The sequence below is a fragment of the Protopterus annectens genome, chromosome 5.part1 (assembly GCF_019279795.1).
Source record: "Protopterus annectens isolate FY-2018-M chromosome 5.part1, PAN1.0, whole genome shotgun sequence".
Taxonomy (NCBI): Eukaryota; Metazoa; Chordata; order Ceratodontiformes; family Protopteridae; genus Protopterus; species Protopterus annectens.
The window spans coordinates 708,859,854-708,876,731 of record NC_056736.1 but is presented as its reverse complement, the minus strand read 5'-3'; the positions used below and the strand labels follow the sequence as shown (position 1 = coordinate 708,876,731).

The window sequence follows — 16,878 nt, the reverse complement described above, 5'->3', positions numbered from 1 at the left end:
CTAAACCTAAAGTGTACTTGTTTGCATCAGTAACACCCATCACAGAGGGATTAGCATTTTCTTCATCTTTGTTGGTCAGTGGTTTATACTGAAGTTTTCCTTCTTTTTCCATGTCACTGGCCATCTCTTCAATGAAACGTGGTATCCTGTCTGCATGTGAACAAATGAAAGTGCTTTACTGTGTGTGTAATAGTGTTGGTTTGAAGGAACGACATGGTGAATTTCTGATTCTTTTCTTTGATTTTTATCATTCTGTATGTAACTGAATGTAAATGTAATGCTTTCAGTCTGTCTTTGTAAGCTAAGTCATGAAGACCAGTGATTTGCATTGTAAATGTTTTCTGAATTCTTTCAAATCTATAAACTGAAGATATAATGTACACAGACCCCACCCCACTGTAATGTGACCTTTTAAAGCAGTATAGAAAGGAATTATCACATTGCTGCCCCCTGCTACTTATTGTCTGAAAAACTGCAAGTTAAGACCAGTAAAGCCAGAATCTTTACTGGGTAAAATGTTAAACCTCCTGTTGTGGAGGCCCATGGGATATATGCAGATGACCCCTTAAGGACATTCCAATGTTTCTGCAACATGGCTTCAGAATGCCCACGAGTTTTTATTTTAAATGTTGAAAATACGGCTTGTGGAAAATACGGCCCATACCGCAGAATCCTTTATAAATGCATTCTATGAACACCTTCAGGAATGCATGGATCATGCAATCCCAAATAAAACCAAGACCCAATCCTCCAAAGGCAGACGTCCTGTCTGGTGGACCTCAGCCATAAACAAACTATACAATAGGAGGAGGAAGCTACTAAATGATAGAGCAAAATCCCAAAAAGGGAAGGCATCTCTGATCAGTATTAGCAAAAAACTACGGGCACTCATAAAATCGTCTAAGGCCAGCTTCGAGAGAAAAATTGCACAGGACACTAAGGATAATCACAAGGCTTTCTTTAGTTATGTTAGGAACCTGGGTGGGAATTCCCAGATATGCTCAGAATTAGTCCAAAATGACAAAAAATACATCAAACCCACAGACATTGCCAACATCCTAGCTGACAGGTTCAACGCAAACTTCTCCCCACCAACAGGGCAAATATATATCCCAGCAGAGTGCTGCCCCCCTGACATCTCAGATGCTCAGGTAAGAGCCGCCCTCCAAAGCAAAAACACAGCATCAATGGGACCAGACGGTGTCCCGGCTGCCCTACATCAACTCCAAGAAGAGCTAAACCCAAACATAAAACTACTGTTCAGTCTCAGCCTTACTACAGGATATGTACCCAAAGAGTGGCGTACAGCAACAGTGGTCCCTCTCCACAAAGGTGGTGCCTCAACGGATCCTGGAAACTATCGCCCCATAAGCCTGACTAGCTTGATCTGCAAAGCTATGGAAAGGATCATCATGGACCTCATAAATAAAGATATGGGGACCTACAGACACTGGATCCTACCCAGTTCGGCTTTGTTAAGGGCAGATCCTGCCTCTTAAACCTGGTTTATTTCTTTGAAACAGTCACCAAGGCCATTGATGAGGGGAAGGTGGTCCACACAGCCTACCTGGACATCGCAAAAGCCTTCGATACAATACCCCACTCGGGCATTATAGATAAGCTCACCAGCTTAAATATAAACCCCTGTGTCACTAGATGGGTTGCAAACTGGCTCAAGGACAGAACCCACATGGTTAGAATTGCTGGAGCCATGTCATACTCCAAACCAGTTACAAGTGGTGTCCCACAAGGCTCAGTCCTGGGACCTCTCTTGTTCGGTATATATTTCTCGGAGGTACAGGCCAACATGGAAGGACTGTGGCTGACCAAGTTCGCAGATGACTGCAAACTGGGCGCCATAATCGACTCTCCAGCCGACACAAGCATCCTCCAAAAGGGCCTCATAGAAACAGACAACTGGTGCCAGAGCCATGGCCTCAAGCTAAATGCCAAAAAGTGTATAGTCATCCCCTTTGGCAAAAACAAAGTGCCCACAAATGACCACATAGGTGGTAATCCATTAAGTACAGAAGAAGTAATTAGGGACCTGGGGACCCAAGTTGATAGCAGTCTCTCATTTGACAACCACGTGGCCAAAGTGGTTAGAAAACATTTTATATAGCCCACCTAATCATGAAGGGATTCACATCTAGATCAGGGGAGGTCATTGTGCCTCTTTACTCATCCCTCATCAGGCCCATAATTGAGTACAATGACCCTTTTGGGATGTACCTTACCAGACACCTGCAGCAACTAGAAAGACCCCAAAAGTACCTCACCAAGAGGATCAAAGGGCTCAAATAGATGCCATATGCTGCCCGGTTAAAGAAACTCCAGCTCTACTCAGTGGCATACCACCTGCTCAGAGGCGATCTGTGCCTGATGTATAAAGCCATGTCCAACCTGGAATTAATGGACATGCTGCACCTCAGAAAATCCAAATCCCATCGAGCTACACGCTCGAGAGACTTGAACCTCAGCACTGAAATAAATAGGACATGCTGGAGGGACAGATTCATAACCCAGAGGCTCCCTTCACTCTGGAATAAAATCCCAGTCCAGGTTAGGCAGAGTCCCTCATTGACTCTCTTCAAGAGGAATCTTGATGAGTGGATGGGAGATCGTAGGTTTACCCCGGCTATCACTTCTGTGTCACTGTTAGACAGAGGCACAGTATACTAACCTCAAACAAAGGCATAGCAAAATTAATTTAAAATGGGTGGCGAAAGCCAAACACACTCTGGCTAGGCTTATAAATGCCCTAGGGCAGATAGCCTAGTATGAACCTATGTTTATAGGAGCATTCAGGCCAATAAAGCCAAACATCACTAACGGTAGAATCCATGTTTTGGGCTTTTTGACCTCATCGCTACAATGCAAGTGGATTGTTTACTACTAATAGTCCTCAGACTGTCCGTCATCATCCCGTAATGTTTACCCAAATCATCAGTCACATGACTCTTTAAAGCTGTGATCTACAATTACCTCCAAATCCTTAAGAGGTAGCTACTGGATGGTCTGGGGATACTTATGGTTTACTGTTTCAAATTGTACAACACTAATTTTCTCAGGATTAAGTAACACCCTGTTACCTGTGGACCAACTATACATACTTCTGCAGTGTACTGTTATCTGTACTGTTCACTTGCCATCCCATACTTTGTGTTGTTAGAATATTTATTGATTCACACATCACTAGAAAAAAGGATGATAGCAATCAGGCTAAACAAAAAGGGAGCCAATATGTATCCCTGCAAAACACGCACCTTTTACAGTAATATCTGCTGAATGCCTATCACTGCCTGTGTCATTTTTGTCATGCAACCAGTTTACAGCCCACAGTGTACTGGAACTGTCCACTTTGTTTTCCCATAGCCTGTTCCTGGGTTGAGAGTGGTAACTACTAGCCACTACTTCTGGATGGCCCTTTGTCCCCAAATATGTAAGTCAGCCTCCTGGCTACCAGTGGTTAGTGAGGACAAGAACAAGTACACCATTGAGTCCCCCCCCCATTTTATAAGGAAGCACAATCCAGAAGAGAAATATAATGAGTCTTGTTACTTTGCTGACTTGTCCTACAGATAATGTTGTTTTCTTACTTTTCTTACATACAGAATGGCCTAGAACAGAGGTGTTTATCATGCCACCGTCGAAAATGAAAATTCAGAAGCCTTCACATACTCCTGCATTTTAAATGTAATCTGACATCACTACTTTTTTATTCTGCTCATCTTAACTCTGGCAATTATTAGCTGCTACTTCTTGGATCTGTACATGTCACAACCACTGATTTTGTATCAACTGACTAAATAACTTTATTAATTTTCTCTTTGAAACTTATAAAGATTATTCCATTGCATAATTGTATGCTGCCTTACAAAGTCCCTATTCTTGATAGCACAAATACACACATGCAGTTATCTTTGTAATACCTTTTTTTGAAAATGTATACTGTCAGGTATATATTAATCATTTGCTGTTGTAACTGTATATACTATTTTATCTGTTGAACATGGTTGGACTGTCTCAGTTATCAGATATCAATAAAGAAAATGTTGTGTAATGCTTGTTTGATGTGTAATATGAAAACGTTTTCCTTACAGACTCTTGGCAATCTGAAAGTTTGACTTTCTGAACTTGCAGCTCATTATAAATGATATATTTTTATGTCCGTCTTACTAGAATGAAGTAATGTAATACAATAATTAGTTTTACAATGTGCTGCAACTTGAAAAAAAACATGGAGCAAGAAACTGAACTTATGCTTCTTTAGCAATTTCTCACTGTACGTCCTCGCATTATTTATATGATTTGCGGAATGAGTGTTCAGAAGTATGTAGTAAAACTTAATAATTCTCTCCCTTGACAGACAACCCTAGATGAAGCGACTGATGAATGGGGTATCAGAGTCGAGCGGGTGGAAATTAAGGACGTGAAACTTCCTGTACAAATGCAGAGAGCTATGGCTGCCGAGGCTGAAGCAACACGAGAAGCGAAAGCTAAGGTAAAGTGTATAGGCAGGAGAGCCTTGTGAGCATGAAAGGGCAAAAGTATTTTCATTAGGGTGGAAGTTGACTTAATGGTTAAGGTGTTTACCTTACAGGCACAAGGTGTAGAGTTTGATTCTCGCATGAAGTAATTGGCTAGGTTTAAAATGGCCATCAAGGACAGTTAGCCAAGTACTAATCTATGAACCTATGGTGTATGCTTGGCCCCCAGACCTTATAACTGATAAAAGACTAGATTGGGTGTCACAAAGCTCTGGTTCAGCATTTCAAAACTTTTAGGACTGAATGCTGTTTCATTTGAATTAGACTGAATGAAATGGCACTGAATGTAAAAAAAGGGAAAACATTTTTTTTTCAGGCCAGTGCTCCCTATAATACCTAATGCTAAGGCCTTACCACACGGAATGCCATACTTCTAATTGAAGTCTAATGTCATTGACACATTACCCATAATAACTATTGCTAAGGCCTTACCACACGGAATGCCATACTTCTAATTTACATCTAATGTCATTGACACATTACCCATAATAACTATTGCTAAGGCCTTACCACACGGAATGCCATACTTCTAATTGAAGTCTAATGTCATTGACACATTACCCATAATAACTATTGCTAAGGCCTTACCACACAGAATGCCATACTTCTAATTTACATCTAATGTCATTGACACATTACCCATAATAACTATTGCTAAGGCCTTACCACACGGAATGCCATACTTCTAATTTACATCTAATGTCATTGACACATTACCCATAATAACTATTGCTAAGGCCTTACCACACGGAATGCCATACTTCTAATTTACATCTAATGTCATTGACACATTACCCATAATAACTATTGCTAAGGCCTTACCACACGGAATGCCATACTTCTAATTGAAGTCTAATGTCATTGACACATTACCCATAATAACTATTGCTAAGGCCTTACCACACGGAATGCCATACTTCTAATTTACATCTAATGTCATTGACACATTACTCATAATACCTAATGCTAAGGCCTTACCACATGGAATGCCATACTTCTAATTGAAGTCTAATGTCATTGACACATTACCCATAATACCTAATGCTAAGGCCTTACCACACGGAATGCCATACTTCTAATTGAAGTCTAATGTCATTGACACATTACCCATAATAACTATTGCTAAGGGTTGTACCACATGCAGTGCCCTACTTCTAATTTACATCTAAGGTCAGTGACACGTTAGTGAAAGGAGACTTGCACCACAGCACAACTGTTTTTGACATGCTGAGTCTTTAAACTAAAAAAACAGCGCTCCAGTATGACAAGTTAAGCCTTCTTTTTTTCTCTACAAGCTTTTACTTTGGCAGGTACAGACAATTGCTGAGGCTCACCCCTATCATACGCAAACATTTTATAATATTCAGCAGTGTCAAGGAAGTTATCTTCCATGGGTAATCTCCCCCTTGTTTTAGAAAAGGCTGGGAAACCAGTCCTCCCATTTTCAGTGGCAAAAGCAGATGGTTCTGACATGTGTACAGAACCTGAATTTGGTGAGGATTAAAGCAGTAACATGTAACCGGCTGTATATTGCCCATCACTTTATCTGCTCAGGTTTTCTCTCTGGGTGTGTGCTGCTACCACCACTGCAAATTACATGCATCTTCTTTTGGAGTCCTGTGAATTGCATTCAAGCAGTGAAGCACAGAATTATTCCATCTCACTTCTGCTCAAAGTGCTTCATCTGTCTGTGCTTTGGGTCGAGTTTTGTTTATTTTCTATTTAATTCTTGTCATGTTGTTGTAATGTGTGTACAGTATAGATCTGAAGTAGGATATTCATTTGTCTGCAACCTGTGGGTTATGGATCCGATATAGGATCCGAACCGGCATGGTTTTCCAGCTATGGATCCAAGCTCTCAGCTCCTCCCCTCACCCATAATGCCCTGCTCTACCCTCATGACCTCAGATCTCGTTTGCCGCGCTGGTGACTGGATTTGGGTACATAGCTCTCAGCTAAGTGGTATTTTATTACTTGTAAAATCAAAAAATTTTTTGGTTCTTTGAGTGATTCTGTGTGAAAGTTTAGGTTTCCCTTTCTGAAAAGTGTATTTTGAGTTATTTTGAGTTAAATTAAGTAATTTTATTCCCTCCCTCGCTGTTGCGTGAGTGTGTGTGTAGGCCTGTGTGTCTTTTTGTTTTAAGTTACTTTCAGTAGCTTTTAGTGTTTTATAGATTATGGCTGACCAGCCTAAATCTATTTTTTCGAAATGCTCCGAGTGTGGCCATAAGCTCTCACCGGCTGATGGCCACACTCGTGTGTTAGTGTCTGGGTTGAACACCTCACATCTGGTTGTTCCATTTGTGCAGGGTTCAACCCCAGGGCACTGAGGGAGCGGAGGTCCAAGCTGGTCTTGGCGGGTCTTTTACCGCCGGACTCGGCTCCGACCTCCGCTCCTTCGGGACTACTGTGGCTACAGTTGTTCCCTGTGGCACCCTCCTGCTCCTGGGACTCAACCTCCCGCTTCTGGAGAGGAGAGGGATGCTACTAAAAAGGACCGGAGGGAGAAGCACCACAAGCGGCGGGCCGAGACCTCTGTTTCGGCCCGCCAGCCAAGCGGCTTCTCCCGGCTCGATTCGGTCTCCTCCTTCACGGCTCCGGTCCCCTGTGTGCTTTTCACCGGGTCCTGAGGAGGAGGAGACCCGATCACCGCCGAGGCTATCGAGGAGGCAAGCCAGCCCTACCTCGGTAGCCTCGTCGAGATCTACCCATAGCCTTTCTGATGCTGATCTGGACCGGATGATGAGAAGGTTCATCCAGGCCCAGATGCAGATGGGAGTGCTCTTGCCTCCCCCTCGGGGAGCTCAACACCCTTTTAAGCCTATTGCTCCTTCTCCGACCCGCTATCCGGGTTCGAGCAGCTGGAGCCGAGCAGCTTCGAGCCGGGGTGGGTCGGCGCCGATAGTACTTGGTACCGGATCCGACCCTGCCCTCGAAAGTGCCGGACCCGACCTCTCGGAGCCTGGATCCGAGCCGGATCCGGGGATCAGTGCTCCTTCGGCGCCGTCTGTGTCGGAGCGCACTGTCGCCGGATCCGAGTGCCGGGCGCCGGCTCCGTCCACTCGGATCCGAGGGGAGCCGATTGTCGGATCCTTTGGTCGAGGTCGGCTCCCTTCGCTTTTGATGTGGTGGAGAGGGCTCTGTTGAGGGTCTCCGGACCCCGGCACTTGCTTCGCTCCGCCCCGCTCCCTCTGCACTGGGCCAGGCTTCCACCATCCGGCCCCTGGGACAGCCCGTTTCTGTGCCCCAAGTTGTTCCTATGGAGCAAATTGCTGCTTGAGGACTCCTCTGACAGCCCCCAGAGGAGGTCCTCGCAAGCATACGTGCAAAGGAGGCACATTGACTCCCGAGTCTCTCACAGAAGACACGGACTTGGAGGAAGGGAAGGCTCCCCACGGTCACCCCGAGGATGTCTCCTTTGGAGACATCATGGAAATGCTCCGTATAAGGGTGGTCTGCCCCCAAGTCTTCCTCGGACGAGTCCGTGTACTTGGAGGCATTTGAAACGGGCCCGTCTACCTCTTGGGTGACCCCCCATGCGGACCCCCTGGTGGACCTTATTACCACCAGGGCGTGGAAGGAACCGGACACCGTGGAGCCAATTCCCAAAAGACCGGATAGGATCCTTAGTCCGCCATCCGACCGGACCCATTGGAGTAAGGGGCCTCCGGTAGATGCCATGTTGACGGCGGCCACAAAGAGGGAACTGGCTCAGGAGAGTCCTCAGTCCACCCACCGAGCAAGGAGTCTCGATGATGGACCGCTTGGGAAGCGGATGTTCAGTTCGGCGACCTTCTCGGTAAGGGCTGAACTATTTTGCACTTGTTATTCGAGTGCAGCGAGATCTTATTAAGGAATACGCTGCATCCCCTGAGTCCATTTCGAGGAGGACAGAGTTCTGCACTCCACCCGTATGGCCACTCTTAGGTCAGTTACAAATACTTCTATGCGGCTACTCTCCCATGCACGGAGGGCCGCTAGAGCTGCGGGACAGGACTGGTCACTAGGCGTCAGGCCTGGCTCCGTCACTGCGATTTTTCTGAGCCCTTCAAAGCGTCGTTTGCGAACGCCTTTGATGGTTCTGCTCTGTTTGGCAAGACCGTTCGAGACATTGACCCAGAGCGAAAAGGACGGGAAGACGCTGTCTGCCGTCGAATCCGCTTCTCTGCACCCCAGAGGCCCTATTCTAGGAACCAAAAGGGTCAGAAGAAGATGTGGTTCCGAAGTCGCAGCAGTCCCAGCCTGCTCCGGACAACCAGTCCTTCCGTGGCAGAGGAGGACAGGGAGGACGCCGCCCTAGAGGCAGAGGGGCTCCCAGAAACTTCGGGTCCAGGGAACCTTTCTCTGAACGGCCCGCAGCAACCCTGAGGGTTGCCCGACTGCTCTACTCTGGAGGCAGTCGGGGACGCTCAGGGCACCTAGCGGCATGGGAGTCCATAACATCGGACCGCTGGGTTCTCCAAATCATATCCAGGGATATCGCATTCCTTTCCTTCACCTTCCAAAGTTGAAGTCCCTCCCAGACGTCCCACCCGGTCAACGGGAGGCCGCTTTGGCAGAAATTGGCCATCTGCTAAAGAAAGGAGCCATCCAGCCCGTTCCCCCAGACCAGATCGGATCAGGGTTCTACTCCAGATTCTTTTAGTGCCAAAAAGACGGGGAACTAAGACCAATCCTAGACCTCTCTCTCTTGAATCTGGCAGTCCCCAAAGAAAAATTCGAATGGTCACTCTGCAATCTATTCTCCCCTTCCGGGAGAAAATCACTGGATTTGCCCGATAGATCTCAAGGACGCGTACTACCACATCCTGATGGACAGGCGCTCAGGAGGTTTCTCCGCTTCGGCTGGGAGCCAGTCACTACCAGTTCGGGTCCTTCCCTTTGGTCTCACCACAGCCCCCAGGGTGTTCACCAAAGTACTAGCAGTGGTAGCGGCCCACCTGAGGCTTCAGGGGTGCAGGTCTTTCCCTACCTGGACGACTGGCTTCTTACCGCCAACAAGGCATCTACTTCTATTGGCGAGACTCCTTTCTCCATCTTGCTCCCTTTCTGGGCATCACAATAAATACAAAAAGTCCAACCTGGCCACACAGCTCTTAGATTTTATAGGGGCCAGGCTAGACACAAGGAGTTTACGAGCCTTCCTCACTGCGACAGAGTTCTAAATCTGCAGCTCCAGGTGCGGGCCATTCTCCATTCAAGTTCTGTTCCAGCGGAGTTGGTCCTGAGGGCTCTAGGGTCCATGGCCGCTATAGCACTTCTTCCTCTTGCCAGGCTCAATATGCATTCTACAGTGGACGCTCTTAGTACAGTGGTCATACCTTGCTCTCCCATGCATCATCCCATAGCGATCAGCAAGGCTTGCAAGCGGTCCCTCTTGTGGTGGCTCCACTCCCGGATCTCCAAAGGCCGCCCATTTGTGCTTCTCCCCTCTCGCCACGGTGACCACGGACGCCTCCGCCTCGGGTGGGGGCACTTTGGGCCGGACAGTCCAAGGCACGTGGAGCGATTCAGAGACCTTACTGCATATCAATGTTCTAGAGATGAGAGCAGTGCTCTTAGCGTTGCTAGCACTTCAGGACTTTCTTCCCTTGGGAACAATTGCGATTCAATCGGACAACATGTCTGTTGTCTGGTACATCAACAAGCAAGGGGGAACAAGGTCTTACCCTCTTTGTCGAGAGGCCATGAGAGTTTGGGAATGGGCAATCTCCACCAATCGCTTTCTAATAGCAACGCACATTCCGGTCGGTCCAACATCCTAGCGGACAAGCTCAGTCGCACCATTCTGACCCTTACGAGTGGTCTCTCAATTGTCAAGTAGCGGAACGCATATTCGCACGGTGGGGAACCCTTCATGCGATCTTTTGCTTCTCCCTCAAACACCAAGTGCGACAGTTTTTCGCTCTAATACCTCCTCCCGGAGGTACCCCAAGAGACGCTCTGGTGCATGCTTGGCCACCCGGTCTTCTGTATGCCTATCCACCCTTGCCTCTGATGCTGCAAGTTCTTCAGAAAGCCTCTCGGGTGGGTTGCAGAATGATTCTCATTGCTCCATTCTGGCCTCGACAGATCTGGTTCCCCTTCCTAAGGTCTCACTCGGTGAATCCTCCTTGGATTCTAGATCCCATCCGGATCTGATATCCCATCCATCCTGCATTCCTCCTCCGAACCTGGACAACCTGAAGCTGACCGCTTGGCTGCTCCAGTTCCACTCTTGATGAGGACTCGGTATTTCTTCACCTGTAAAGGCTATTTTGGTGGCGGCTCATAAACCATCCACTAGAAAGGTTTACGAAGCAAATGGAAACGTTTCTCTGTGTGGAGCGGCAAGGCCTGAATCCCTTCACGGTTCCTCTCCCTTTAGTGCTTGACTTTCTAACCACTCTCTTTAACGATGGTGCCAGCAGTTCCACAGTCAAAGTTCAACTGGCGGCAATTTCTCACTATCACATTGGCCATGACTCTAATCCTCTTATGTCAGCCAAATTGTGTAAAATATTTCTTAAAGGTACTTTTCTTCTCAGCTCCCCTATAAAACAAGCAGTTCCTCCTTGGGACCTTTCTTTAGTCCTACAGGCCTTGACCGCTCCTCCTTTCGAGCCAGCGGCTACGGTGGATCTCAAATTCTTGTCCTACAAGACAGCCTTTTGGTAGCCATTACATCAGCCAAGAGAGTTTCTGAACTTCAAGCTTTATCAGCTAAACCTCCTTACTTGGTATTTCATCCGGACCGTGTCTCCCTCAGGACCAACCCGTCCTTTCTTCCTAAAATCGCTTCTGAAGCAAACATCAATCAATCCATTAACCTCCCTGTTTTCTTCCCTAAATATGAAAACAAAGGTGAATATAAGCTACATTCACTAGATGTTCACAGGCAACTTAGATTTTATCTGAACAGGACAGCTGGTCATAGGCAATCCGACCAGCTGTTTATTTCCTTTGCCAAATTCAATTTGGGCAAGCCAATCTCTAAAGTTTCTCTGTCCCGCTGGATTTCACAGTGCATTTTATTGGCTTATCAAGCTTCAGGAAGGCCCGCACCGGAGGGTGTTCATGCCCATTCAACCCGGTCAGTATCTACCTCGGCAGCCTTCAAGGCTAGGATTCCTCTAGATGATATTTGTGCAGCAGCCACGTGGGCTTCATCTCATACGTTTATTTCCCACTATAAGTTGGATCTTGCATCTAGGGGTAGAGCATCCTTTGGCTCAGCGGTGCTCGGAATATCCTTCCATGATGGCCCAAGATTCAGGTAGCTGGGGACTCTGTCCCACAGGTTGCAGACAAATGAATATCCTACTTCAGATTTAGAAGTTATGTACTCACCATAACGTTCCATCTGAGTAGGTGTATTCATTTGTCTGCAACCATCCCGCCTCCTATCCCCCTGGCCTTTCAGTTTCCTGCATATTCTTTGTTACCCTTTTTAGGGTATTGTTGCTTTGGCAAACTCGATCTGAGGTCATGAGGGTAGAGCAGGGCATTATGGGTGAGGGGAGGAGCTGAGAGCTTGGATCCATAGCTGGAAAACCATGCCGGTTCGGATCCGATATCGGATCCATAACCCACAGGTTGCAGACAAATGAATACACCTACTCAGATGGAACGTTATGGTGAGTACATAACTTCTAATTTTATATGTTTTGCATTTTAATTGAATGTAGCACCAGTCACAGTATCTACTTGTGAGCTCTGCTTTATAATTTTCGTTTAACCATAATTCTGCTGGTAATGGAGGGGTGCAGCTGTAACATTTAGATTTATTGGCATTTAACAGACAGTCCTGACCTTTAAGTAATCCACTAATTAAAAGAAGCAGTTTTAAGGCCTGTCATAGTCCCAGTAACTGGTTCATCACTTGCTGCTTGCTCTAAGTGTGTAATTTGTATCACATAGTTTTAGAAGGCAGAACACCTTTAAAAACACTAGTTTTCCCCTCTCCCACTGTTCATCATCAGATCCTGCATTTCAACAGTATATCCTAATTCTCACAAGGTCTGTGTCTAGTTCAGCTGTCATTTCGTAGCTAAAGAGCTATGATTGTGGCTACTTTTAAAGCTTCTTGTTTCTAAGAAAGTCCTAATTTAATGAAAGCTTGGACTTGCTGTCTTGGCGCATATCTGTTTCACATCATTTCTCTCTCTGTTTTATTTATTTTATTTATTGACATTTGATTACCGGGAAGGTGCAACTGAGGTAGAAGCCCATTTTCAGCAGATGCCCAGGGAGAAAAGTTCCAAATGATAACAAAACATTTTAAGAACAGTAGTTTTACACTTTTCTAAAATAAAACAAAAACATCTGTAGTTTAAATAATTATAACATATTAGACATATAAAAACATTGGTTAAGAATCGATACAAGGTATATGGCAATCATTTAATATTTAGATAAATTAAATGTAGTCTAATGCAAATAGGAATAGCATTATGAAGTGAGGGAAAGCAGGCTTATAGTATATTTAGAGACAAAGTCAGGGAAGAGAATTGGATAGTAAGGAAATAAGTGAAAAGGGGAAAGTAAGGGAGGGATAAGGAATGAAAAGGTACTTGTTCACATTTAGGGATATAGTTTATCCTAGGCTTGAGCTTTACTGACAGTATCTATGTAAGTTAGAAGGGCAATGCTCCTCCCTCCCTCACCCCCTAAAGATGAAGTAATTATCCCTGCTGAATGTAACCTACCTGTCATCAGACACACAGGTGAAATCAGCACTCAACAAGGCAAAAAACACAGCATCTATGGGACCCGATGGTATCCCCGGTTGTGTGTTACGTGAACTTCAAGATGAACTAAACCCGCCCCTAAGAACTCTATTCAATCTTAGCCTCACTACAGGATATGTACCTGAACACTGGCGCACAGCAACAGTGGTCCCACTCCACAAAGGGAAATTCTACTGACCCAGGTAACTACCATAAGTTTGACCAGCCTGGTCTGTAAGGCTATGGAAAGAATCATCATGGAACTCATAAATGGCGACATTGGGGATCTGCAGACCCTTGATCCCACACAGTTCGGTTTTGTAAAAGGCAGATCCTGCCTCTTAAACCTGGTTGACTTCTTTGAGACAGTCACTAGTGCCATCGATGAGGCAAGGCTGTCCACACTGCCTATTTGGACTTGGCTAAGGCCTTTGACACGATACCACACTCTGGCATCATTGACAAGCTCAGCAGCCTAAATGTAAATCCATATGTCACAAGATGGGTAGCAAACTGGCTAAACAACAGAACCCATAAGGTTAAAATTGCTGGAGCCATGTCAGACTCAAAACCAGTCACAAGTGGTGTCCCACAGGGCTCAGTCTTGGGTCCACTCCTATTCCGCATTTACTTCTCAGATGTGAAAGCAAATATGGAAGGATTATGGCTGACAAAGTTTGCAGATGACTGCAAACTGGGTGCCATAGTTGATTCACCTGCCGACACACACATCCTACAGAAAGGTCTCACTGAAACGGACAACTGGTGCGGAATCATGGCCTCAAACTTAACGCCAAAAATGTATAATCATCCACTTTGGAAAAAACAAAGTACCCACAAATTATCACATAGACAATAACCCACTGAATACTGAAGAAGTAATCAGAGACCTGGGGACTCAAGTCGATAGTGACCTCTCCTTTGACAACCATGTTGCCAAAGTGGTCAGAAAGACATTCTACCTTGCCCATCTCATCATGAAGGGATTCTCATCCAGATCAAAGGAGGTCATTGTACCTCTATATTCCTCCCTTGTCAGGCCCATGATTGAATATAATGCTCCATTTGGGATGTATCTCACCCCGCACATGCAACAACTGGAAAGACCCCAGAAGTACCTCACCAGGAGGATCATAGGTCTCAAACATGTGCCTTATCCAGCTAGATTAAAGAAACTCCAGCTCTATTCAGTAGCATACGCCTGCTCAGAGGTGATTTGTGCCTAACATACAGGGCCATGTCCAACCAGGAATTGATGGACATGCTCCATCTCAAAAATCCAAATCCACCAGAACCACACGAGCTAAAGATTTCAACCTCTGCACAAATATGAATAGGACATGCTGGAGGGATAGATTCATAACACAGAGGTTACCCATACTCTGGAACAAAATCCCAGTTCATGTGAGACAGAGCCCTTCATTGGCACTGTTCAAGAAAAATCTCGATGCATGGATGGGAGATGAGTCACCTCAGTGTCACTACTAGACAGAGGTATAGTTTACTAAATAATGGGGTCCCACATGTGTCACTACTAGAGAGGCGCAACTATATAGTATGGGGTGGCGTAAAGCCACATCACTTGTTGGCTAGGCTTATAAATGCCCCCGGGCAGATAGCCTAGTACACTACTATGAAACTATGAAACTAATGCTAGTAATATGGGAAGGACAGAAGCCATGTTGTATAGCAGGTAGGAGTTCCTCCTGCAGGAAATAGTCTAGCAATTGTTTTTTAATACATTTTCAAGTATTTTGACAAGGGGATATAAAATTGCTATAAGTGTAAAGTTATTGTCTGTTGAATTTCCTCCTTTGTGCAGTGAGATAATGTGATTTTTTTTTCCAGAGAGGGGGAATGTGGGATTCCTGTATTGACCTATTTATAAGGTTTGAGACAGGACATGCCATGCAGTTGGCTGCTCTTTTTAGGTATTCGCTTGGAAGGTCATCATCTGAAGAAGAGCACAGTTTTGTTTAACAGTAGTTTTATATTGGGCGTAGCACAGGTTTGAAGGTGAAAATGGGTGTAGTGATATGTGACTGTTGGGTAGGTTTGGAATTAGATGTTGAGAAGGTTAAAGATGTTATACTATGTTAAAAAAAAAAAAAAAGAGTTGAATTGTATTGCATTTTTGAGTGGTCAGTTATTGGGAGAGGGGTTTGGGTTGAATTTTTGACCCTCCAGTCAATTTATAACTGAAGGCCATCAGGTCTACTTCACGTTGTCGTAAGCTGACAATATCGAGTCTGATATTGTCAGCACGACAATATTGAAAGTGAAGAACATTGTGCAAGTAGACGGAAATCTCCGTAAGGGGAGATTTCTGTTTACCTCAATGTAGTGCGGTCTCGGAGTTGATATATTTAAGTAGGGGGGTGTGGGGGTGCAGGGGGGCTTGCCCCATGCCTGTGCCATTTATTTTTTTTTAATTTGTCTTTTTTTTTACGTTATTCGATGTTATACTTAATTGATCAATAAAGTTCGATCTTTATTGATTCGATTAAGTAAACTTTCGATAACGTGATATAGACGCAAGCCATCAGTTTATAGCTAGAACAAAGGAATTAACAAAAAAATGCAAGTAAAATGGTTTGACTGTTATTTCCTGAGACTAAATAATTGACATGCAGAAAAGTTTACTGGTGAAGCAAAAGGGAGCAGTGGCCAGCTTGAGGTCTTTCAATCACAGAGAAGACATGTATTTAACTGATTAGTCAATACACAGCAAAGTTCTTCATGATAAATATGATTGCATTAAACACTGACAAAAGTCTCGGTAAACTTGCAGGTGTAAGGCATTGTGGCAGAGCTCCTGCAATGTCGAGGTCAGATGTAGTGACACAGGCTCTGCTCTATGAAGGACGATGGTAACTAAGTGTAAGAGGAGACAACATAGTACAATATAGTATATTTGCATTTCTAGGATGGGAAGCTCACTCCCTGGCTTTGAGCGTATCAGCATGGCAACAGTTAAAAAAAATCAACTTCAACCTGTATCTCACAAGGCTATATACAGTCTTTACTGATTTCCTCCACTGTTACCATGCTGCTTAGCTAAGATCCTAAAAAAGTTTTGTAACCTTAGAACATTGACTGTTAGTGTCATGAGCCTGTATGAATATCCTTTGTTTGTTTTTAGATGCATGATGTGATAGCTGGGATTCTTTGAATACTGCAGGCTTTGGCATTGTGGACCAGTATGTGATGATGGCTGCCACTTGGGAAACAGCAGTTGCAAAGTTTCAGGCATGTTTTTCAGAAGTTGAAATGAGGAAGGGTGTCTCTGCCAAAATAGGCAGCTTTCTGAGATCAAGAGGCTGCCCCGGTTGGGCATAATAAGCTTTGTCATCAATTCAGAGTACATAGTAGGAGAGGATAGATTGAGTCTTCATCTATTGTAAAGTGCATAGTTTATATGCTTAAGTTTATTATTAATGAATATGTTAGTCCATGCTTAGGATAACAGCGGTGTGCTGTAAGATCAGATTTTGAATACATCATATACATAGTTTTGGGAGACTTTAACTACCTTAGCATTGACTGGGTAAATTACTTGTGTTCAATCTCACCTGCCCAAATTCCTCGACTTTGTCTACTCCAGTGCCCTGGACCAGCTG

The 16,878-nt window shown here is 44.9% G+C and overlaps 1 protein-coding gene across 2 annotated transcripts in view; it reads left to right on the top strand.

Moving 5' to 3' along the window:
* LOC122803611 (stomatin-like) overlaps positions 1-16,878 on the top strand; it is a 264,536-nt gene that overhangs the window by 227,511 nt on the left and 20,147 nt on the right. For both annotated transcript variants that reach the window (XM_044073337.1, XM_044073336.1), the window contains exon 6: positions 4,370-4,504. In XM_044073337.1, the coding sequence (XP_043929272.1) occupies positions 4,370-4,504 (135 nt within the window). The remainder of the gene's footprint in view (positions 1-4,369; positions 4,505-16,878) is intronic.